Source organism: Pleurodeles waltl, chromosome 4_2 (genome assembly GCF_031143425.1).
Source record: "Pleurodeles waltl isolate 20211129_DDA chromosome 4_2, aPleWal1.hap1.20221129, whole genome shotgun sequence".
Lineage (NCBI taxonomy): Eukaryota > Metazoa > Chordata > Amphibia > Caudata > Salamandridae > Pleurodeles > Pleurodeles waltl.
In genome coordinates this window covers 742,953,259-742,979,433 of record NC_090443.1, presented here as the reverse complement: position 1 = coordinate 742,979,433, position 26,175 = coordinate 742,953,259, and the positions used below count along the sequence as shown (strand labels likewise).

The following is a 26,175-nucleotide window of genomic DNA, read 5'->3' as shown; positions in this document are numbered from 1 at the left end:
ACTTTAGCATACCTGCTAAAAACAATCCCTGTTTTCCCCACCAACAAACAACATGCTTCACACACAAAGACATTTTTTACTTACTCCGTAAGCAACTGTTCGTGGCATGTAGTGCTGTAGATTTACATACTCTGCATGCTCCTGCCATCCAGTGTTCGGTTCCGAGTGTTGCAAGTTGTTTTTCATCAAAGAAGCATTTTCGAGTCACAGGATCGAGTGACTCCTTGTTGGTGATACTGTGCATGGGCATCATCTCCTCTGTTAGACTGTTTTCCCGCAGGCGGGTGAGAAAAGGAGTGTAGAGGAAGTATAGAGAAAGATGTCCATGTAAATGTATCTATATATATATATATATATATATATATATATATATACACAACTATATACAAATATAAAGCAACTGAAATAGCCACAGGCGCTCGGGGAGGCTGCATGTGAATCTACAGCACTACATGCCACTAAACAGATGCTTACTGGGTAAGTAATATTTTTGTTCGATGGCATATGTGGCTGTAGATACACATGCTCTGTGTAGACTGTAAAGCAGTTCTTCCACAAAAGCGGTGGCTAGCCTGTGGGAGTTGCAGTTGATTCGAAAAGTGTGGATAAGTGTTCTCAGTACCGCTTGGTCTACACTGGCTTGCTGATGTGCAAATACATCTACACAATAATGTTTTGTAAATGTATGTGGTGTAGACTACGTAGCTGCTTTACAAAGGTCCGCTAAGGAAAGACATAGTGGCTCCCTTCTTCCTGGAAGAGTGTAGTTTACCCTAACAAGTCTGAAAACATTTAACTATCCACCTAGCTATGCTGCTTTTTGAAATAGGATTGCCTTTATGAGGTAATGAGAAAGCTATAAAAAGCTGTTTAGTCTTTCTAAACTCTTTTGTTGTATCACTGTAGAACATTAATGCACTTTTAACATTGATTAAGGAATTGAGAGATCGCCTTAAGAAGGAACTTCGTATGGTGAGGAGAGCCATCTTGTCTTTATGAACCTAAAAGAATGGTTCTTCTAAGGTTAGTGCCTGCAGCTCACTAACCTGCCTGAGAGATGTGATGGCAACTAAAAAGGTAACTCTGCATGACAGGTACTGAAAAGGGCATGACTGAAGTGGCACGGAAGGAGGACCCATAAACCAAGTAAGGACAATATTGAGGTTCCATGATGGTGCAGGGGACATTCTTGGTGAAATTACATTACATGAATGCTTTAATTACTGGAATCCTAAAGAGGGATTTGTATTGTCTGTTTTGCAAGTAAACAGCTATAGCTGTGAGATGTAATATAAATGGAAGTGTAAGCTAAAATGAGCTTTTTGTAAATGAAGCAGGTAACAGACAATGCCTAGGACAGTAGCTTTGATAGGATTAATATGTTTAGTTTGACAGTAGCAAACAAAGTGTTTCCACAACATGCTCTGGTAGTGGGTTTACAAGCTTCTCTAAGGATGTACGTGCACTCTGCAGGCAGATCTAGATAACAAAACTCTATGACCTCAGGAGCCATATCGAAAGGTTGAGAGATTTGGGGTCTGGGTGTCTGACCTGACCTTGGTTTTGAGTGAGAAGGTCTGGGCTGTTTGGAAAGCTTCTTGGGGGGGGGAGGGGGTGAAGGGGGGGGGGGGGTAAGCGAGGGGAGGGGGAGGCAGGGAGATCCAGTAGTTTGGTGAACCAAGGCTGGCGTGCCCATTTTGGAGCTAAAAGGATTATTTTGAGAGATGTTTGCCTGATCTGTCGAACTAGAAATGGAATGACATGGAAAGGGGGAAAAGCGTAGGCAAATATCCCTGACCAGTTCATCCATAGAGCATTGCCCTTAGATTGAGGTTGTGGGTACTGGGGCGAAGTTTATGTATTTTGTGTTTTCTGCTGTGGTCAAAAGATCTATCTGAGGTGTTCCCTACTTTGGGAAGTAGCTTTAAAGGACTTGTGGGTGGAGTTCCCATTAATGGACTTATTGCTGCATCCTGCTGAGCAGGTCTGCAAAGTCGTTGTCCATTCCTAGGAGATACTCTGCCACTATGTGAATGTGATGGTGGAGAGCCCATTTCCATATGGTCTGAGAGAGTTGTGACAAATGGAGTGACCTTGCCCCCCCCTCCCTGTTTCTGAAGGTAATACATTGCTGTCATATTGTCTGTGCGGACTAGGACAACCTTGTGAGAGATAAATAAATGCTTTCAGGGCTAGAAATACTGCCTGAAGCTCTAGGAAGTTTATGTGTAGTGATTGACGATCAGAACCCCAGTGGCCCTGCACTGAGATGTCCTGAAGGTGCGAGTGCCCCAGCCTGTGAGTGAGGCATCTGTTGTGAGAGTGATCTGAGGCACAGGGTCCAGAAAAGGCCACTCTTTAAAAGATTGATGGTGTTCCACCATTGCAGAAAGTGGTGATTATGGTGGTCTAACAACACTAGAGGACGCATGTGGAGTCTGACATGGGGAACGATGGAAATGCAGAAGGCCATCATCCCTAAGATGCGCATTAGGGTCCTGACCGTGTGTGAACAATTCTCTCGAAACTAGGGGAGGAGAGACAAAGATGTGAACACGTTCCTGAATTGATCGTGTTTTCCTGCAATCACGAATCTGAGGTATTTGTGGTGTGCAGGTCCATTGGAGCACACGATCTCAGGTAGTGGTATCACGTAGGTGTTGAACAGGGTTGAGCTGAGGGAGGAGCCCTGGGGGACTCCGCATATGCTGTTCTTAGGTTCTGAAGTAAAAAGGTGGGAGGCGGTCTCTCTGGGTGCATGCTGTGATGAAGGTATGGATCCATTTGAGGGCGTTGCTTCTTATCCCGATGTGGTGGTGTCTGGAAGTGAAGGTGTAGTGGGAGATGGTGTCAAATGCGGCAGAGATAAGGGCAGTCTTGGTGCTGTAGTTGGTGCGGAAGCCGCCATGGGAGGTGTCCAATTGGTTGTATTCTTCCAGGTGTCTGGTGAGCTGTTTCTTGATGTCTTTTTCCAGGATTTTGGCCGGCAATGGGAGCAGCAAGCTAGGTCGATAATTTTCGAGTTTGCTGAGGTCTGCATTTGTTTTTTTGTGGAGCAACTGGACTTCAGCTTGTTTCCAGGCTTCGGGAATGGTGGCTGTTCTAATGGATGTGTTGATGATGGGAGTGAGGATGTGGCTGATTTTTTTTTCTGGAACAGGTTGAAAATGTGATGGGGGCAAGGGTCTTTGGGTGAGCTGGATTGAGTTGATCTCATGAGGCCCACTGTTTCCTGAGTCGATAGAGGCTTCCAGTCCTTGATCAGGTGGCTAAGAGATCCTCCTTCCAGGGTGAGTAGATGATCAACGTTGGTGGGTTGGGGAGAAACAATTACTGTAGATTGTTGTGATTTTGTTGTCAAAGTTGCAGAGTTTCTGTGTCGGTTGGGCAGGAGAACTCTCGGACTATCTTAAGAAGTTTCTTAGGGCAGTTGGCACTTTCTTCGATGTGGTTGAGAAGGGTGATCTTCTTTGCTTCTTTGATGCGGAGATGGTATTTGTTCAGCGCTTCTTTGTAGGCTACACGGTCCGTTTGGTCTCTGCTGGTGCGCCACAGTCCTTTTAGTTGCTTGCAGTCTCTTTTGAATGTGAAGAGTTCAGGGGTGAACGATTTTGCTGGTTTTCTGGATCTTCTAGAGGTGGAGCTAGTGATGAGGGCCATTTTGTTGCTGCAGTTGAGGATCCACTCGGATAGACTGTTGGCGTCTTGTTCTATGTTGTCTGAAAGTGTGGGTGTGTTGGCGGGGAGGGTGCTGCTCCACTGAGTTTCTGTGATTTTCTTCCATCTGTTTGGGGGTTAGGGGTGGGGGTGGGGGGTTAGCGGTGAAGGAGCGAGTGCTCCGCTCTGTAGGCTATGGAAAAATGGTGGTTGTCGGTCTGAGGTGTGGGAGAACATGACTTTGTTGCTGATCGAGAAGATTGGGTCAAGGATGTGACCTGCTGTGTGGGTGGGACTGGTGACCAGTCCGAGTCCTATGTTGCTGAGGTTGTCCAGGAGGTTAGCTGAGTTGTGGTTGAGGTGATTGACCCGGTGGAAACTGAGATCGTCTAGAAATATGTAGTCCACTGAGTCGATGGCCAGTGGGGCAATGAAATCGGGGATGTCTTTGCGAAAGCCAGGATGGGGTACTGTGGGTGTGTATGTGAGGGTCCCCTGATGGTGGTTCTGGCGTTGATTCTGATGAGAAAGTTGATCAGTTCCATGAGGTGAGATGACTTTTAAAGTGGTGCATGAGAGGTTGTCCTGGTGCATGATGGTGATGCCTCCTCCATGCATGTTTTAGCGGTCTTTGTGAATCAGTTCGTAGCCTTCTGGGATGCACATGCGATGTCCGGGGCCGATAAGGGTGTAAGCCAGGTCTTGGTGATTAACATTAGATCCTGATTAAGAATGGTTAAGGTGTCCCATATTTCCATGGAGTGTTTGCAGAGGGATCGTGCACTGATTAGTAGACAGAGTAGTAGTTTCTCAGGATTGGTGGGCGCCGGTGATTTGCTGGTGTGGGTCCCTGTGAGCAAAGGGTCATTTCGTGTTCCTGGGGTAGGTTGTGCCGCAGTTCCTAGAAGAGCAGTTGGTGGTGGTCTTACCTCTACCTCTTGCGCTGTTACCTCTATAGGTGCCTCTATAAAATCCTTGTGAGCAGGACCTGGAAGGCTGTCTGGCCTGAGATGTGGAGGCCTCTGAGGTCGCTGGTTTGCAAACACCTCAAAACATGGGTGACAAAAAAAAGTCCCTCTTTGTGAGGGAGATAGTAAAACGCCCATAGCCTTTGCAGGATCTGAGTCTTTCTTCAGCTTCTCAAGGGTGGAGTCTCCTTGAGGGCCAAAAAGATGACTTCTTGACTTTTGATGTCTGACTAGATGTTGGAGTTGGAGTCCTGGGTGGAGAAGGCCTCCTCCTGGGCGTGCTCCTCCCAGAAGATGTCTAGGGTGTCTTCCGGAGTCTTGTACACCATCTCCAGTAGTCGAGCCCTCCAGTCCTGAAGCATCTTTTTCGACCGGAAGATCTGAAGGCGTGACAGGTGGTTTCTTGATGGTCTGGGTAGAGGCACAAGTTACACACCAGATGTTGATCGGTGTGGGGGAATTTGGAGTGGCACTGAGGGCAGAATCAAAACAGCGTTTGTTCCATCAGCACGGCATGCTAGTTAGTGCCATGCTGTGAGGTAGGCCCGAAAGGGCGAACACGCACTGGAGGGCGTTTGGTCGATTCCCAAATCGACGGAGTGAGACAATCGCAATAATAGAGGAGCGCAATTGGAGACAATACCATCAATTTAAGAAAAGACGGAAAAAAGATTTTGGAACTGGAACGAAGGGAGAACGGAGCGAAGAGACACGTCCAAATCCAAGGGCAGAGAGAAAAACAATCAAACAAAGGAGTCGAAGCCCATGCGCAGTATCACCAGGAAGGAGGAGTCACTCAATCCTGTGACTCGAAAATGTTTCTTCAAAGAAAACAACTCTGAACCCAACACTAGATGGCAAGAGCATGTGTATCTACAGCCACACGTGCCATCGCACACAGTATTCCTAATTGACACAGTTTGATAACAAACCCTTGGGGGGAGCTCCCTCGGTGTGCAGCGCCAGGAGTCCAGCTTCCTCCACATGGATGGAGGTGGCCAGACAGTTCTGATATGCAAACCATCGCACTAACCCCAGTCATGAGGGTAGTTGGATCGTGTCCCAATGCTGAGCTACGACGAAGCATCACCCCCACTGCTTAACTCTGAACACTGAAGAGAAATGAGCCGTCATGATTTATCTTCATCGGAGGAGCTGTACAGTCACTGTTTGCGTTTCAGTGGAGAAAGCGGCTTGAGACAGTCTTTGGCTGCCTTGGACATCAAATAAATTTTTCTATTTTTCCTTGTAGTCGATGCGATACAGCACTGCATACTTTGACAGATGCCTTTTGGAGCTTTTTTTATTTTATTTTTATATATAATCGGAAGGAATTCCCTCCTCGCCACTTGCACCAACTCCGTGAAGTCAGGGTAGGATGCGATCTGATTCCCTTGATAGTTGATGTCCTGCTTCTCCCCTGCCATACGGAGGACTGTGTCCCCATCTCTATAGCTGAATAGTTTTGCTATGATGGGGTGTGGTGGTGCCCTGTGTAGGGTGGGAGGTAGGGGGTGGGGAGAGGGTGCCATCAATGAGCTGTGCGCCCCTTCCATGATCAACATTGCAGACAGATTTTCCCAGCACAGCTTCTACCATAGTGCTTGAGCTTCCCAGTGTTGGTGAACCCTGGCACCCCTGTTAGGCGCAAGTTGTTTCTGTGCGAGCACGCTTCAAGATCTTCATTTTTGGCCTGGATAACCGCCATCACCTTTTCCATGCTTAGACATTTCGTATTAATGGTCTGCAGGTCATCCTCTAAATGTGAAATTCTCTGCTCGGCTGCTGTGATTCGATACTTGCTTATCTAATTTAGTGGACATATGATCCATGTGCCTATTCAACCAGTCTATTTTGCGGTCAATGGATTGCAGGCTCATCTGCATCTCCTGCAATGCAGCTTCCAATGATGATGATTCTCGAAAAGCAGCACCACACTCCTGCTCCATGGCGACATCTCGCCTCTGCTTATTAGAGTGGCAAGACTCGAAGTTGAAGGGTGATTGGGTTCTGTCAGCCTTCCCCATCTTTGAGCCAGTTCAGTGGACCCAGGATCAGGGCCTTCGACATGCTACATTGCCAGTCACGAACCAGTCCAGCACAGGTTCAATCCTGCACTAATAATTGTCTTCTCTCTCAGCCCTGACCCAGCAGCCACTCCACTATCTCTCACGTCAGACAGCAAGGGTAGGCCTGGATTGGATGCTATGCAAATGGTGTAGTAGCAAGACACTTGGGGCCATATGTACGAACACTTTTTCCCATAGACACAGAATGGGTAAAAACATTTGCTACATCTGGCCCTTGGTATCTCACTGCACGGCCACAACCAGTGCTGTGCTCTCATACCCCTGAAAATGTTCCCAAGATGTGTGTGCTGAGGGTGGCTGTGTTGCAACTTATCACTCAGTTGCTGCCAAACAGTGAACAGTGAGATCTCCCTCCGCTTCCACTCCCACACTCCTCTCAGAAGCCTACACTTCCCCAATGATCATATGAAGACTTCCTCTAGTTGTCAGCTCAAGTGACAATATGTCTCTCAGTGTGCCTGCACAGTGCTAGAAGGGAATATTGTGCCTACTGTTACTCCTACAAGCCAATGTCCATGCTCAGGGGTTCACACATCACCCCCCAACTCACAAAGTCTACATTAGCAACGCTATTACAGGTTCAGAAGGAGGCCCGCGGTGTATGTCTCACCATCTCAACTGCCAGTGTCACTCAGATTGTCAAGGCTGCACTCTTCCTGCATTATGTGTAGAATTTAGCTCTGCCACCTTCCTCCACGCAGGCCTCCATGCTGACCCAGCGGCCCGCGTGTATCTCCTACTCACTGCAGGCCCACGCGGACTGACCGGCTGCAGCTCCTTGCACTCCGACGATTTCCTCATTCAAGCCACCCTTCTGCGGCATCAGGGAAGATGGCATGCCCACCAGCTCCACCGCACGGGCTCACACTGCAGGCGGTGGGTTGTAAGTGGCAGAAGTGGGCGCAGGCCTTAACAGGCTGTAGAAGCAGTCGCCGCCACACTGCAGGCAGGCCCTTTCCTCCTCTCTCCCGCTGTCGCAGCAGACCACATTCCAGCAGGGCCTGATCGCACCACAGAGCAAGTCTATCTGCCGGGCCTCTGATGTGACCCGGCAGCAGCCGTCCCCACAAACTCAGGGTGCAGGGGTGCACTCAACACACTGATGGTCCCGAGCACCGGTCCCAGGGTCAAGCAGTAGCACCTCTTCCCGATCGGCTTTAGCCACGTTTCTCGCGGTCTGCGCGTTCAACAGCTGCGGGCCGCTTTCTCTTCCAGACGTGCTTGTAGGGAATCAATATCACGGTGCAAGGATCCTCCCACCCATCATCAGACATGATCCCATATGATTTTTACCCTATTTTATGAATAGGATAATGGGATAATAGGATAATTGCTCGAGTGTTATGTCCGGCTGGCAGAGCTGCATTTAGAGGCGCCCATCTTACCTTGGACTCTCTGGCAGAACCCCCTGTCCATTGGCATGTTTTTTTTTTAATAGTATAAAGATAAGCAGCTTGATGCTGCCCTGATCTGAGAATAAACCCAACAGTGTAGACAGAAACTCACAAAGAGTATTGTTTAACAGCTCGTACACAACTACAACAGTAGACGCCTAATGTTCATAAGGATTGCAATGCGATACAAGTATGTGGTTATAGAATCTTTGGCCACAGTATTGAGATTATTGTATTGTGGGCTCATCACTTAATATTTACAGCACTGATGACGAAATCTCTCAAAACATATGTTGACTGTTCTTCTACTTCCATTTAAGCTTTGGTATCCGTTAAGTTCATTAAACAAATTCAAGGATCCCAAACAAAATTGCATACAAGTGTAATTCGGAGACATTAATGAAATGTTAACAGTCTAATATATAAATGGAACTTTGAGCCCCCCTGCTCTCCGTGCAAATGTATTTCCCAACTTTCTACATATTACTACTAACATGAAAGGATGAGGAGATGGATGGATGAATGAATGTTGCAAAGAAAGGTAAATAAAAACCTAGAATATCAGAATAGTTTTTCCTTACTTGGTCTTCAGACTCTCTGGGAATATTCTCAGCCAGTCTAGAAGCAAAGAAGCCTCCTAAAACATCTTTGCAGCCAGACTTATGTCTGCACGTCTAGAGAGAATGCTTGCTAGAAGCATACACACCAGCCCATGTTGCTGACCTGCAAATGTGTGTGATGGAAATAATGTTGCCTCTTGTGATTTTTCAACATTCTGAAATGCAGGAACTACACACCTTACAATAGATGCAAAACATTCTAAATACCTAAGGAAATAAAACCATAAATTAAAAGAGATGTTCAGCAACTCTGAACGGTGTAGATATTTCCATTAAGAAAGTGAGAAATCTAGAAATATCAAGAGCCTAGGATAGAAGGCAAGAAGAGCAATTTCCCTGACATAGCTGAAACTGCTGTAAGACATTCAAAACAGGAGTAAGCCGTCCATAGGACAACTTTGTCTTTCTTGAAGGTCATGTGTGATTCTTTAGTCAAAGGAGCTTGAAGTTTAGAAAGAATAATTATCAGGTTCGTCTAGTTTTCTAAATTCTTAAGAGTATACAGTAATGTTGAGTGAACTGTATTTACGAATAATACACACACATTTGTCTTCATAAAAAAACACAAGCTCTGATATGACTTTCCCAAGGTATTTTTCATCTCTTCACTAACTATGGTTGATCTCACAAAAAAAGAGCCTAGAGATATATTTTGGTAAACATATCTCTTTAAAAGAGCTTATCTGGATGCAGTTTGAGAAAATAACCAATATAAGCAAAATAGCCAATATAAGCTTTATGCACAAATGAAGGCAACATTATGCAGAAAATGTTTTAAATCAGACCCCATTTTTCTTAACCGAATCAGAACACATGGGTTGGCAGTGATGTAGAAAATGAATATGCATTATCTGTCACTGTTTTTATCCAGCAGTGGACTTCAGTGACAGAAACAGGTGTAATATGAGAGGGAGTGGATTATTATAGAGATAACAAACGAATAATTGGTGGGTGATGCTGATGTGCTACCATAAAAGGTGTAGTGTAGCTCAAGAGCAACAGCATTATAATCACATATCAGTCATGTTCCTTCTTACTCAGACAGTGCCTACATTTCCATTTATCAACTGTAATTAGTGGGGACTGAAAAAAAAAGTCACATCACTATTGACTTCTGGAAATAACTCGAATTCACAGATTAAATCAGACATGTGGTGGTTGTCAAACATCTGATTTACCTTATATAAATACATCCAATTCCATCCGACACTGATGATGATGCTGATGATAAAAAGCCGCTTTAACTGAGTAAACCAGCTAATACGAGTAAACAGCTCCGTAGCAACAATAGACACAAGGCAAAGCAAGCAAAGGAGGATCTAAAAGTAAAAAAAACAAACGAGAAGCATCACACCTTAGTAAGGGACTGCAGCGTAGACTATGTTTTTAAAAAACAAGGATAACATAAGTGGATGTTTCACAAGTCAAAACATTAAACTATGTAACCAGAAGATCTCATTTGTAAGAAACAACGTAGCAAAAGGATTATAAATGACAGAAATGTAGTCACTTATTGTTTACCAATATGCCTGCAAATTTACGGTGCTCCAATTACCACCCAAGGCAATGGTGTAAGGCTGAACGAGCAAGGTATGTACATGTAATATAATAACATAATCAAGTAGTACACTTAAACACAGCATGTGATCACACCCAATGGGGATGGAGGCAAAGGGGTGAACAAAGAGCAGGCAATGCAGTCAAAAGTTGGCATCTGTGTAGTGAAGGGACTGTACGCTGTTATCTCGCCAATGTAAAGACACGGTATTGACGGCTAGGGAGCTTCAAGACATTAGAGAATGGCTAACATAGCATAGGTGAAATTAGTTCAATGAGGCAACTGGTCCAGAAAGCACAATAGGCTTTTGGAATGGGTTTAACAGTCCATCATGTCTTGCGATTTGCTGTCTCTACAGATTATTTTTACGTTTGTCTCCGCCACAGTCGACCATTCATCTAGGTCTTTCAGTTGTCCATCTACATTAGGGCCGTCTAGGCTCAACCACTTAAGGGCTATCCTTCATTTGGTCAATGGCAGCTTTAGTAACACTGCTCTTTTTCTCATTTTACTTTTTGTTTTTATTGTAGTTGTTCTCAGTACACATTATTTCAGGGACAATTGGAGTCTATAGTGATTATCAGTTTGAGACTGACTGCGAGCGTGAGGCGAGTAGGGGGCATGCTTAGGTCAGATGTAAAAATGTCATGTTTTACAGCCAAATTCAGGACACATGTTTCCCCCAGTCAGCTCTATTTATTGTCATGTCATGTAGGTTATGTTTGTGTGATGCAGTATATTGAACTGAAATAAATCGGAATCTAACATTATGAGTGGATCTGATTTTTTAAAGTGCATAGAAGCTTTGTCCCAAGCCTTGGGGATGAAGGCTATACCAAAGAATGTTTCCCAAATCTTTTTTGTTATTTTAATCACTGGGTGTTTCTTCTGTCAGTCACTTCCTGAGGACTCTGAATATTGCTGTAATGGCCTTTCAGTCTGCTGTTAGGTCTAATAAAGCACAGAGTGTGTTGTATGTTGTGTGTGTGTGTGTGTGTGTGTGTTGGGGGTGGGTGGAAAGGTAGACCATGCAGTCCTGTAGCTTTGAGAAATTGCACCTGGCTTACACTAAAGGACACATGGTGGGCTACCTCAAATGTAATCTTATCATGAGAAACAAGTAGCTCATTTAATTGCAGCCACCCACCATTCAAAGAAAAAGACCAACTGAGGCCTTACTGAAGTGAAGAAGTCCTCATTATGAAGCAAGTGGGAAATACACAGCTTTGCCAATGGGTAGCTTACATTGTTGCTTGCCAGTGTGAAATAAAGAGTACCGCAGTGTACTGTCCAACGAAGGCGAACAAAGAGTTGTCAAGCTCCTGTTCCCAGACTAGGACTACCTCCTAGTCAATGCAGGGGTTATTTAGGAACGAGCAGACTACTTTATTACAGTTGGGCAGCTAAGTAGTAAGACTCCACGTGTGATAGCAGCAGATCACCCCTTTGTGAGCTTTTGTTTCAGGTTCTAAGCAGTTCCTCTTAACCCTCCTCTAAATGAAGCAGCTCAATGCTGTCTAGGTCCTTGAATGTCGATCTGGGGAACAACAGGAGACAGTCCTAAAATAGGTAGAGAAAGCAAAGTAGGGTCACTGTTTTCACTGACGTCACTCGACCATATACTAAGGAAGTCAGCTATCTAGATTCCTGTAGGCTGTCCAGGTACAGGTCTTTATTTTATTTTCAAAGTGTGTAAAGTAGATTCTCAGAAATCGATGGTCTCTCACTGCAACTGCAACATTGGCAAGGTTCTTTGTGTTTTTGATTTGAGAGCACTCATAGGGAAAAGTATAAATTTGTCCCAATTAGCCTTCAGCCAAACTGGCTTAGTAACAACAGAAACAAGCGTGTTGTTGCTGCTGAGTCTTGCCTATACACAACTAGATCACCTGTATACAGAAAGACTATATGCACTGGATATATCTGGATGACCCCACCTGACAGCTCTTTTGTCGGTCAGCATGCTATTGGCTCAAAAGCTTGTGAAACAGAAGAAGGGATGGCAGGGATCCCTGAGAGGGGTCTTACTCAATGTTCAGCACTGAGCTACGGCTGTGTTAGTCCGTTGCTTTCTTGTAAAGCAAACAGATCCGGATTTAAAAAAAATACATCCCACCTCATCATGTTGACCATCTTCTGAGTGGCTGGAGAGACCATGGAGAACTTCTCCTCACCAGCCAATGTTTCTTCAATAAAATCAGCTGGGCATCTCAGATCAAAACCAGCCCTTCTATGCTCCATATACTAGCACCGGTCCATATGCACAAAGTTCAGCATTTCAGGCTATAACATGTTAACCAGGATTTGTCATAGATCCTTGTGTCCATGTCCAGAACCAACAAGGGGCTGCAGGTCTAAAGTTGCGGAGATATTCATATGGCTTAAGCACCATCACAATTTCTACCTACCGCAGGGCTGTGGCAATTTATCATTGCTTCCTCCGATACCTGCCAGTAGGGTGTCCCTATCCATTGATTAGAACTCGGCCACAATACTATAATCCCAGGTGATTTCCCTTATCTGGAGCAGCTGACGGCAGTCTCCTTGTGCTTCACAGGGCCATCACTCACCTCCAAAAACCTCAGAGATATATCCTTCCATTCTGGGATGCCACCTGATGAGCTGAAGCTCAGCTCCTTACATTAGACTAGCAAATTTAATTCCAGGGTAATTTGTCACAGAGACACCCACTCAAGTCCAAACTCTTCCAGGGTGGGGAAGAATGGTTTCACTGCTGGATCTTGGCTGCCTTGGCAACCCTGCTCTGGTCAGAAATGGATAACAGCCATGAACATACCTGGCCAATGAGGCAAGACTTTTATAATTCCCTGATTGACAGGCTAAGTCAATAAGAGGGTCTGCTACTTTTGAATTCTGGGACCCCCTCCAATCCTGAAGCATATTTCCTGCATATTCATTGCATAATCAGATCAGTGCATGAGTAGGGCCTGCTGCCCTCCCAGTGTTCTGGTACCTGTCTGACCTATCCCTCAAAGAGGAATTGTAATTAACTATAGATCATGAGGACTTGTGCATCACCCAGTGGAATGGGAAGGAGTGGTACTAGTAAAGGGAGTCCGAGCTAAACACAGATAAGAGCTAGAGCCTTTTCCAACCCATCAAGCTTGTACAAGGAGTAGGGATGGGCACAAGGAGAGCTGGAATCTCCAGCAGAACATACTAGCTCAGCTCACCCTAAACGCAATGTTACATAACAACGGGTAACCCAATAACCCCTGGGACCTGGGTACAATATATTACAAAAACTCTTGGTCCCACCAGGTGACTTCTCTATGTAAGACAAATAGACATGGCCTACCTCTCCTATATCTCAAAGTAAAATAAAGGGCTAGTAGACCCCTAAACTGTATAAGGCCCAGATCAAGGGGAGCCTGGTAGCAGTGGACTGTCAATATAGCACTCTGAGCTCAGAGCAAGTTATCAGAAACTGATAACAGAAAAGCAACAACATTCTGGCTTCAATTTCTGCTGATGGTCAAGCAGAGAATATCATATAGCAGATTAATCTTTGAGCACATCAAAGGCTATTTTAAAACCTTGTTATGGATACTCTGTCAGGGTGGCATAAGCATTACAATTGTAAACATAACACAGCCTGCAGGGACATGAGGGACATCAGCAACTGAATATAATAAAAAGGAATCACAAGTGTTCAGAGCACTTGGACCTCACTTGCAGCTCAGGGCTTTCGAAGCACTTGTTACAATGCTGTCTTTTGCAAGCCTTGAATTGGTTCAGGAAGCCTGGTGACCAACTCCATGACTCCAATGGGGGTCGGGTTCTTCAACCCACTCACTCTCTCACTCTGGCAATCAGTCATCTGAAGCTGAGCATGCCAGAGTGCCTTCCTTTATCATGGTTTTTCTCTAGTCAGGTCCATACTTGTTCTAGGAATGTGAACAACAATGTGTGTGACTGCCACTAATGATTTTCTTTGGTTTCACTGGAAACAAAAACATGCACAACAGTTAATTTACTGTTTCCTTGGTCATAGTTGTTATCATTGTTAGATGGTCCAACAACCTCCATAGATCTGCTTGTACCAGACTGAGGTCCATTGCCACAGTTTCAATTTGTATTTCAAAGGTAATGCTAGGACATATGGATACCAAGGGGGTTTCTAGGAAAGGAGAATGGAGCCATTGTTCCTGCTGTTCATGGAGTGTCTAGGTATGATTGTGAGAAGGGCTTAGTTTTTCACTCATATTATATGTACTTATTCACCTTATTTGACAGGGATGGTTTGTTTGTTTTGCCTTTTACTATTGTTGATGATAACTATTACAAAGGAGTCCCAAATACTGTTTGGGCCTCTGTATCTAAACAGTCTATCACCGAGATGCTGAAGGTGGTTCATCAATAGGAGCTACTGTCACAAGGGAAGTGGTAAGCTTTCTGTGACCTGAGCAACAGCTTGTCTAGGATGTGTACTATGAGATTTTGGATTGAGGTGGTACTCGATCAACTTAATAATACAATAACTTGCCAGGTCACAACACAGTTTCAATGAGGAAAACCTGTTCAGCTTTTGGAAATTACTGCAAAAGCAGTTGACTTTCCTCCAGAGAAATGGGTTAGGTAATTAAGCAGCACCAAAACAATAATAAGAAACATATCAACGAACCAATATTAACCAGTTTAGTAAAAAAAAAAAAAAAAGGGAAATATAATAAAAATTACAACATGACATAATGGTAAAAAACAGAGCAGGTCAAGGAGTTGGAGAAATAATGTTTTACATTCTTTAGTTTAAAAAAAAAAAAAAAAAAAGAAAATGCAAGGCAGTGATGTAAGATAACATGAACTGAGGCATGATTTTCAGGGAATGCGAGAAAAAGCAAGAGATCGGGAAAACCATATTGGTTTCATCCCTGCCAATTTTTTGTATTACTTTCACACAAATAACTATTTTGGTTCTCAAACTTTTGAAGCAGGTCAAGACAGGATAATGTAGCTGATGAGTGATCCACGAGAAACATAGTACAATGATGAAAGTGGGAGTAGCTTTGATAACAATGTCAAAAGCTTTCCCACCTTGTTGCTGTCTCTGTATAACAACTGTACTTCAGTAGCCTTGAACTTTGCTTAAAAAAAGCTCTATGTGGAACAACCTGGCAAGCCCTGGCCATCAAGCATGCATCTTTTCAGGGAATACTGGCACATTAGGCCAGTTCTCCAGCAGTCAAAAAATGCTTAAGCCCAAAGTTTTCTGAGGTACTGCGAAACGTCTTAGTCACTCCCAAGCCTCCCCAATAGCTGGTGGATTCACCTAGGATCCAGGCATCAATTAACCAGTAGAAAACAAATATCAGATTGCACTCAGTTAAAGAGTCCAGCAAATACTAAATCAGTTGAGTCCAAAATATAAAAAGGGAAGTCGTCTGGATAATAGAAAATAATCTTCTTCATTGAATTCCAGCCGTAAGAGCAATACAGCCAATGCGTTTAATTCCAATGAACTTCTTCAGGGTGTTAATCTTGTCTCTTTTTCTAGTTGATTAAGTCCATTCAAATATTAATTTGGGCAGTCACAATCCTACAATTTCATCCACACTATTCAAGTCACAGTAATCAAAGCAGATGTCAACACCCAGGTCTGTGTCAACATGCTGTGTGTCGGTATTCGCATCCTACAAGTTGTAGGTGACGTGTATACTACCCAGACAACATTCCTTTTTTATATATCTTGGACTAAATGGCTGGTGTCAAAATTGGACTCCTTAACTGAGTGGTATCTTTTTTTACATGTATTGATTCTCTATGTTTGGGCAGCAGTTTGTTGAGCAACTGGCACTGTTCAAGTTTGCACCAATATAAACGTGGTGTATTTTTCTGCCCATCTTCTTTTGCAAATTGTTTGGCAGATAACCAGTGGGAGTCTAGCTCACTCAATCTTTCCAGGCATAGCCCCTACAAAAGTCCAGTGCAGCTCACTCCTAACTCGTCAGCTGGCTCTTCTTCACAGAATCCCTTCTTCTATTAGCTTTCCTGATGCTCAAGGGTATCCCTCCAGCCTTGAATACAGGGAGAAGCAGATCAAGGGCTCGGTCCTCCTTCAACACAGAGTAGACATGCAATTGTCTCCTCCTAGGTCTTAAAGACTCTGCCAGTATCCAGCTGGGTTCTGAGGAACTGGTGGTGAGTTGATTTTTTATTTTAATCATACACAATGGCTATTGCTTGGTGATGACACCAGATGAACAAGTTACTTACCTTTGGTAACGTCTTAACCGGTAGAGACTATCCAGCCACAGATTCCTTGCCTTTGAGTATCCTGAGGCGTCAGACTGGATCCGGAAGTTTTGTAAGCAGTGCCTGTGTGCCGCAGGCGGTGGTACTTGGTTTCATGACATCTGCGCCGGAAGTGAAATGCGTGGCAACTACACAGGCGCCACCTCAGTGCACTGACATCAGTTATTTCGGTACTTTCCACGTCAGGAGCGTGGAGCCACAATGGAAAATGACCACTGGTGTGGAAAAGACTAAGGCCCTAAAAGGGGTTTCCCTCATACCTGAACCGGTAACAGAGTGGGGAGAATGGAAGGGCCAGTAAGGAATCTGCGGCTCCATAGAGTCTCTATCAGATAAAGCCTTACCAAAGGTAAGTAACTTGTTCATTTGATAGAAAATTCTAACTGCATATTCCTTACCTTTGAATAGTTAGCCAAGCAATACCTCCCTGGAGGTGGGTCTGCGAATCCGAAACCAAAAAATCCTGTAGGACCGAATAGGCGAAGTGTCCATCATGACAGATCAGACAGTCCAGGAAGTAATGTTTTGTGAACATGTGCAAGGATGCCCACGTTGCTGCCTGACAGATGTCCAGGAGAGAAATGCTGTATGCTAATGTAGTGGCTGCAGCCTTGGCTTTGGTGAAGTGAGCCTGCAAGCCTCAGATGGCTGTTTCTTGGGCAATGCATAGCTGATCTTAATGCACAAGACAATCCATCAGCATTCCCTTTCTTTGCTCCCACATAACCCACATAGAGTTGATTGTCCGCACGGAACTCCTTTGTGCCGTCAAAGTAGAACAAAAAAGCTATTTGTGGGTCCAGGAAGTGAAGTCTCTCCTCTTCTTTGGGGGAAAGAGGAGGAGCAAAGAAGGTAAGCAGGGTGATTTTCTCGCCTACATGTAAAGGAGTGAAAACCGTTGGCAGGAAGTCTGCAGGACCAGCTTGTTTGGGTAAAAGTTGGTATAAGGAGGGTGTGCCGAGACCACTTGGAGTTCACGGACCCTCCTGGCCCATGTAATGGCCGCTACAAAGGCAGATGGTCAACAGTCTAAGGCAACTTGTGTTGGGGCTCAAAGGGGCACACATGAGAATGGTAAGAAAAGGTAAGGAGCAGATTAAGGTCCCACTGAAGCATGATAAAGGGCTTAGGTAGAAACATATGTCAGAGGCCATTAAGGAGCCTAGCCACAACCAGTGGCTTAAAAAGAGAAGGTTGGTCAGGCAACCACAAAAACGTCAAGATGGCAGACAGGTAACCCTTAACTGTGCCCAAAGCAGTGCCCTGCTGGGCCAAATACACTGCAAAAAGAACTCCTGAGAGAGGTGCAGACAAGGGGTTGACATTGTGAGAGGCACACCATGATACAAACTTTTCCCAACAGCAAGAGTATATATACAGTCTTGGTGGAGGGGCGCCTGGCTGACAGAATTACATCACAGTCTTTGGGTGGAAGGTCTAAAGCTGTCAACTGTCAACTGTCAACACTTAATCTCCATGCATTTTAGGTGGAGGGCGCACAAGTTCCGTTGCAGGACCTTGCCCTGTTGCTGCGACGAAAGATCTTCCCGAAGAGGCAGAATGACTGCAGAACCGATGGTCATGCTCAACATCTCGGGATACCAGAATCTCTGTGCCCAATCCAAAGACACAAGAATGACTTGGAACCGGTCATGGAACTCTAGGAAGAAGTGATATTGGTGGAAAGGCGTAACGGAGGCTGGAGCTCCACTAGAGACGAAAAGTGTTTCTGTGCAAGAGTTGCCTTGGAAACTCCAATGCGCAGAACTGCAGAAACTGTGCATTCTCTGCAGTGGCGAACAGATCTAACCAAGGCTCTCCCCACTGCTGAAAGAGATCATGGACCACCTCTAGGTGGAGACATTACTCTGATCTGCTAGGCATCTTCAGCCAGGGGTTCAGCAGCCCTGGCGCTCAGAAAGCAAGCCAGGGGCTGAACCCCGAGGGAAATGCCCTGATGTACCAGCCATGTCCAGAGGCACACAGCCCTCTTGACACAGAGTCCACGACCCCGCCCTGTTTGCTGCAGTACCACATCATGGTGGCATTGTCCATGAACACCCGTATCAGCCTTCCCTTGACTGTTGGAAGAAAGGCTTTTAATGCCAATAAGATTGCCTGAAGTTTCAACAGGATTATGTGAAGCATGGAGTCCATCAGAGGCTAGAGTCCTCTGATCTTCACCTCTTCTAGGAGGCAACCCCAACACAGAAGTGACGCATCTGTCCTATAGTCATCTCTGGTTGGAGAAGGGAGAAAGGTCTGCCATTAATTCAATCGCAGTTCGTTAGCCACCACTGCAAGTCCTTTGCAGTCCCTCTGAGATCTGAACCATGTTGGATAGATTCCCCTGCTGCTATGCCCACTGAGCTGTAAGGTCCCACTGCAGAGCCTGCATATGCCAGCAGGCATGTGTCACCAGTAGGATGCAGGAGGCCATGAGGCCCAACAGCCTCAGGGTCAGTCTCACCGAAGTTTAGGATAGAGGCTGAAATATCAGTATCATAGCCTAAATATCCTGGGCTCGATGGTCTGGAGGCTAAGCCTGAAACTGCACTGTATGCAGAACAGCTCAGATGAAAGGGAGCATCTGAAAGGGAGTCAGATATGACTTCAGGATGTTGATAGTGAACCCCAGTGACTGCAGGAGGTTGGCCGCAGTCTGAAGTTGGGAGACTACTGCCTGGGGTGAGCTCGCCTTCAAAAAACGGCTGTTGAGATAGGGGAAGATTGAAATCCCTGACCTCAACAGATGAGCTGCATTCATAACCATCACCTTAGTGAACACCCGAAGGGTGCTGGGTAGGCCAAAGGAGAGCACAGTGAACTGAAAGTGCTTGTGGCCCACCATGAACCACAGATAGTGTCTATGCACCGGCAGAATAGGGATGTGGAAGTAAGTGTTCTACAAGTTCAAAGCTACCGTCCAGTTTCTTGGATATAAGGCAGACAAAACTTGGGCAAGTGTGAGCATTTGGAATTTCTCCTTCTTCAAGAAGAGGTTGAGAAGGCACAGATCTATGATAGGATGAAGCCCTCTGTCCTTCTTTGGCAACAGAAAGTAGCAGGAATAGAAACCAAGACCTATTTCTGCTGCTGGCACCCTTTCTATTGCTCCCTTGGCCAAGAAGGCCTGCACTTCTTGAAGAAGCAAAGAGAGATGGTCCTCTAATAGCAGAAGTAAGTGGCTGGAATTGGTGGAGGGGTGTCACAAAGGGAAGGGAGCATCCCCTTTGGACTATCTGTAGTACCCAATGGTCTGATGTTACTGACCGCCAGTGGGGGAGGTGATGGAATATCCTGCCTTCCACTAGGTGCCCATGATTGTCTGAGGGCAGACTAAAGAGGCTTGGAGGCAGTGGCTGTCGAGGGCTCGGTCGCTAGACCCAGACAGCTGTCTGCCTATACCACGTGGTCGCTAGGACCTGCACCCTTGGCCACGTTGACTGGGTGGGTATGGGCAAGGCTGGTGACCCCTTCCGAAGCCACAAAAGTGGCGGAAGGCAGATTGGGGTGGATAAGGGGCCATATATAAGCCCAAGGACCTGGCCATAGCTCTGCTATAGTTGAAGCGTACCAGCGTTGAATCCGAATCCAGACAGGCAAGAGCTGCTAAAGAGCATTGCCATGACAAAAGCCTGACTATCCCCTAAAAAAACAGATGTTCTCACTCAGGTGTGGCGCCACAAGACCACAGTAGATTTAATCGCAAGTCGGTCATGTCAAATTCACATCTGATGAAGAATTTTGCTGCATCTCTCCCATCGGCAACCACCTGAGAGATGAGGAGGCTTGGACCAGAAAGCTCTCCGGTGTAGGGTGCTGGGTAAGGAAACTGGGATCCCCAGGAGCTGCGCGATGAGAGAATGTAATCATCCTAGTCACCAGAGCCCCTGTGAAAGGTTTGGACCAGGCCACATGTAGGATGTCCATAAGAGCTTCATTAAATGGAACTAAGGGTTCGGAGTGGAAAACTCCAGGTTGAAGCACCTCTGTCAAAATGTTAGTTTTGAATGCCACTGACAGCAAGTTAAGGTCCAGGACCTCAGTGTCCTGCACACCACCATAGCAAAAGAGGCTCCCTCCTCCATTGCCACAATAGTAGGGGAAAACAGGCCGATGTCAGGTGAGGTGTCTAACCCACTAGCCTCACCCAGTTCCTTATATTAGTTGTCCTCCTCAACTGGTTCCTCTCCATAAGGGTCCATAGACCCCTCCCAAACATCTCCCTATCCAGGCCTATCCATTAAAGAAGTCACTGGCTCTGCTCTGGGGTGAATGTCCTTGGTCAGCGCCGGATGTGGCATCGCACAACGCCTTTCCAGCTCCATGTCGGAGTGGGGTAAGATGATGGGGATGGCACCGCCTAGAGGCATCAGCAGCACCAGGGGTGTCAGCACTGGAGTGGGCACATAGGTAGGTCTCTGTCTCACCAGTGGCTCAACGACATATTCACAGAGAAATCTTTGGGGCCTGTGTGGTACTGAGAACCAACCCGGTAGCATGGTTCCAGTAGGGACGCCTCCCGCGCCTGGCTGCCGAAAATGAGGCATACAGCCTCATAAAATTCCTTTAACTGGGTAAAGGGCGCTCCAGCGAAATAGGGGAAGTGGGGAGCGGACAAAGGTTCAGACTCCATCGACTCACGGCCTAGAGTGCTGACGCTCCATCGTTTCATCAGGTAACTTTGATGGACGTGGGAAAGACGAAGAATGACTGGACTTCTTTGACTTCTTATTTTTGTAGGACTTACCCGGACTGTCCCAATGACTTTAAGTGCAATGAGGAACGCCGAGACTGGGTCCACAAACATTTCAGGGACCTCCCACGTGAATGGGACCTCGAGTGTCAGAAAGTCAACCGACATCAGGCAGCAAGGGGGATCGAGGGTTCGCTCCCTCAGTACTTATAGATCCATGGAACGGCAGTCCTCACACGCCTTGGAGATGTGTCCACCACAAACACACTAAGAGGAGGGGGCTGTAACCAACATTTGCCTGTGATAGGCCCCACATGCATTGAAGCCAGTCGATTTCTTAGGTGACATCCTCACGGCAAGAGAAAAATTTCAGAAAACGAAAGGTCGACAAAAAGTCGAAAAAGGGCAGTCAAAAAGTGACTGAGGGGTAGCTCAATCCAGATCAGTGCTATCTGTTGAGGAAAGGAAAGTACTGGCGTTAGTGTGCTGAGGTGAAGCCTATATAGGTACCTCATGTCAATTTTGACACAGATGATGCAGCACAGAATGATGCCACCTACTGGCACAGACGGGTACTGCTCCAAAATCTTCCCGATCCAGTCACAGGTAATAAACCTGCAGCTAGAAGTCTCTATCAGATACAATACAACAGAATTCCCAGATGCCAGCCAGCCCACTTTTGTAGCCGTTTTTATTTGCATGCCTGCAAGCTACCATAGAAGTCTTTATTCAAAAGGTAAGGACAATTTTGAACAAAGTCTCCTAAGTTCCACTCAAAGCCAGCCCGATGCAGCTCCAACAATGCTAAACTCTCTTTGACTCTTCTGGAAACAGGTCCTTCCCTCCCAACTGAAAGCAGAAACATGAAGGTAGCCTACTTCAAAGGTCTTCCTCACACCAATCCATTTTTAGCGTAAACATGTGAGAAGGGCCTGCTTGGCCCTCTGTGATGCCATCTGAATTCCTGTACACCTCCAATTCTCACACTTTAGGCTCAGTTGCCAGTGATTATTGCTTCAATCACACAAAAGATGTTGGGGTGACTGTTTGCAAATAGACTAAGCACTGGCAATCACATTTCTAGATTGAGCAACTGTTCTTCCACATTGCACTCTCCCTGCATTGATTTGTAGCAGTGCACATTACATTCTTAATTGCTATTAACCCCTTCTGTGCCCATGACGTAATGGTTACGTCCTGAGGCACAGTGCTCGTGTGCCCAGGACGTAACCATTACGTCCTGGGCACAGAGCCCAGAGGGAGCGCTAGCGCTCCCTCTGTGGGGTTCCCCCTCCCTCCACCCCCCCAAGGCAGGGATGGAAGGGGAAGACCGACCCCCTCCACCCCCGTGACATCAGCGCACGATTGCGCGCTGATTGTCACAAGGCCTCCTCCCAGCGCGATCGGAAGAGAAATGCTTTGCATTAGGCCAATCTGCCCCCGGGGGGGGCAGAAACCTCTAGGCGCCAGGGCTAATATATTTTTTTTTGTTCGTTTTTTTAGAGATGGGGAGCGACCCATTAGGCAAGGGTCGCTCCCCTGGGGGGCAAATTGTATTTAGACCATTTCTGCCCCCCTTTGGAGCAAATCAGCCGATTTTAGGTCAATCTGCCCCCAAGGGGGGCAGAAACAACTAGGCACTGGGGATCTTTTTTTTTGCGCCAATGTCCTGCAGTGGGAGCGACCCCGTAGGCAAAGGTAGCTCCCCGGGGAGGTGGGGGGGGGGGGGGAAATGTATTTTAGGCCATTTCTGCCCCCCTTGGTGCCGGCTGAGCTAGAGGCCAAAATCCACAGGTAGGCACTTTGCAAAAAACAACTCTGTTTTCTGTGAAAAAATGTGATGTGTCCACTTTGTGTTTTGGGCCATACAAGTGAGGTACCATTTTTATCGGGAGACTTGGGGGAACGCTGGGTGGAAGGAAATTTGTGCCTCCTCTCAGATTCCAGAACTTTCTGTCACCGAAATGAGAGGAAAAAGTGTTTTTTTGGTCAAATTTTGAGGTTTGCAAAGGATTCTGGGTAACAGAACCTGGTCAGAGCCCCACAAGTCACCCCATCTTGGATTCCCCTAGGTGTCTAGTTTTCAAAAATGCGCTGGTGTGCTAGGTTTCCCCATGTGCCGGCTGAGCTAAAGGCCAAAAACCAGTGGTAGGCACTTTGCAAAAAACACCTCTGTTTTCTGTGAAAAAATGTGATGTGTCCACGTTGTGTTTTTAGCCATTTCCTTTCGTGGACGCTAGGCCTACCCACACAAGTGAGGTACCATTTTTATCAGGAGACTTGGGGGAACACAGAATAGCAAAACAAGTGTTATTGCCCCTTGTCTTTCTCTACATTTTTTCCATCCAAATGTAAGTCAGTGTGTAAAAAAGACGTCTATTTGAGAAATGCCCTGTAATTCACATGCTAGTATGGGCACCCCGGAATTCAGAGATGTGCAAATAACCACTGCTTCTCAACACCTTATCTTGTGGCCATTTTGGAAATACAAAGGTTTTCTTGATACCTATTTTTCACTTTTAATATTTCAGCAAATGAATTGCTGTATACCCGGTATAGAATAAAAACCCATTGCAAGGTGCAGCTCATTTATTGGCTCTGGGTACCTAGAGTTCTTGATGAACCTACAAGCCCTATATATCCCCGCAATCAGAAGAGTCCAGCTGAAGTAACGGTATATTGCTTTAAAAAATCTGACATCACAGGAAAAAGTTACAGAGTAAAACGTGGAGAAAAATGGCTGTTTTTTTACCTCAATTTCAATATTATTTTATTTCAGCTGTTATTTTCTGTAGGAAACACTTGTAGGATGTACACAAATGACCCCTTGCTGAATTAAGAATTTGGTCTACTTTCCAGAAACGTTTAGCATTCTGGGATCCAGCATTGGTTTCTCACACATTTTGGTCACTAACTGGAAGGAGGCTGAAAGCACAAAAAAATAGTAAAAATGGGGTATGTCCCAGTAAAATGTCAAAATTGTATTGAAAAATTGGGTTATCCAATTCAAGTCTGCCTGTTCCTGAAAGCTGGGAAGATGGTGATCTTGCCACCGCAAACCCTTTGTTGATGCCATTTTCAGGGAAAAAACCACGAGCTGCCTTCTGCAGCCCTTTTTCCCCATTTTTTTTTTTTTAAAAACAACGTTTTCACTGTATTTTGGCTAATTTCTTGGTCTCCTTCAGGGGAACCCACAAAGTCTGGGTACCTCTAGAATCCATAGGATGTTGGAAAAAAGGGACGCAAATTTGGCGAGGGTAGATATGTGAACAAAAAGTTATGAGGGCCTAAGCGCGAACTGCCCCAAACAGCCAAAAAAAGGCTCAGCACAGCAGGGGGAAAAGGCCTGGCAGCGAAGGGGTTAACCCAAGCAGAATTGCTTGAGCACAAAATACATGGAATTCTAAACAAGGCAAGGGCCCTGCATGGTGAACGTCAAAGTTCGGCTGTTCTGAAGCACTGTTGCCCTCCATGTCGCTCTGTTGCCTTTATGTCTAATGTTTGGTGGCTTACACTCTGTAAACTATAGATATCAACTAATCGGCGTGACCAGGAGATCAAACTCCTGAAGTTTTTCCTTAAACCTGCTATGAAAACCGGGAAGTGCTATTTTTCTAGAAACCCGCAGGCAGGAGAAATGGTTTGGGGGTTGCTTCTGTTTTCAATTGCCTCTTCACCCTGGTCTGCATAAATGGTCTTTGTGTGAGGTGATGCTCCACACAGCAAGGTATTCTCCAGCCTGGAGTAAACATAACAGCGACACAAACAGGTGTGAACTATCTGCACCTGGCTATGAGCAGCCACAATGACAGTGACCAGGAAGGAGAAAAGGGTGGTTTTATCTAAAAGGCCTTTCTCACTCTAAACAGACTTTAGCCCCCTTTACTCCCACCATTCACCAAGTGTCAGTGCTACAGAAAGACTATTTGACAATCCCTCCCAAGAAAAGAGCTTAATTTAATTTCTAAAGTATCCTTGTCTCCTTTGTCCTCACTTCACTGTCTATGTCTGACACCTCCAGCATCTTTCCTGATACACTTCCACCGTCTATGTAAAGCACATCACCCCCATATTGAGCACAGGAACAGGCCAGGGGCTTTCAAAATGGGTTGTGTCCTAGATCCACCTTCATTCTTTTCTAATGAATTATTATGTCAAAAATCATTTCATTCCATTTTTAAGTTCTGATTTATTGAATCGATGAGACTGGAGTATACAGTGGAACATTAATTATATCAGTTGGAAAGATTAATTTAGAGTCTACAATGAGAAACATTCATGGTAAAGTGCTACACTACAGCTCAACTCTCTAATATCCAGGACAATCAAGTGTTATGTGGCAGCTTGTGTGTTCTTCATAACTCACAAGCAATGAAGCCATGATGTGACAGTGTAACACCAGTCAAAATGTTTTAAAATGTAATTGCTCCAGTTTGGATGTATATTCAGTGCTGCTTCCACATAAAAACAGATAAAATATTAAAGGGGCTTGCACAAACGACTCCCTGCAAAACTAATGCTTTTTCAGAGATTGATCAAATTAAGAAATGTTCATCTTGTAAATGATAATACCCTAGAGGAATATAAGCTATTGGTCTACTTGACTGTGAAATGATACTTGTCAACCACTGTGAAAAATCAAGTAGAAATATGCAGACTCTTCTTGATGCATAGTACAGAAAGAGCTACAAAATGCACAAATGAAGAAAATACTATCCTAGATCCTCTTGGAATGTTCTGATCGGAATCATTAGCTGCTAAGTTGCATGGGGCAGCATTGTGATGGGTCTGTTGAGTAAATAGCATCTGTGACAAAATAAAATAGATTGTAGAAAATCTTTGAGGAACAAACGTTTCATCAGCACTACTATTTCTCTAGTAGTAGAACTAGCAGTGAAATAAAATATAGATAAAAC

At 45.4% G+C, this 26,175-nt stretch overlaps 1 protein-coding gene across 7 annotated transcripts in view; it reads right to left on the bottom strand.

Moving 5' to 3' along the window:
• CLCC1 (chloride channel CLIC like 1) overlaps positions 1-26,175 on the bottom strand; it is a 190,529-nt gene that overhangs the window by 82,514 nt on the left and 81,840 nt on the right. For all 7 annotated transcript variants that reach the window (XM_069232390.1, XM_069232391.1, XM_069232394.1 and 4 more), the window contains exon 6: positions 9,908-10,048. In XM_069232390.1, coding sequence (XP_069088491.1) covers positions 9,908-10,048 — 141 coding nt within the window. The remainder of the gene's footprint in view (positions 1-9,907; positions 10,049-26,175) is intronic.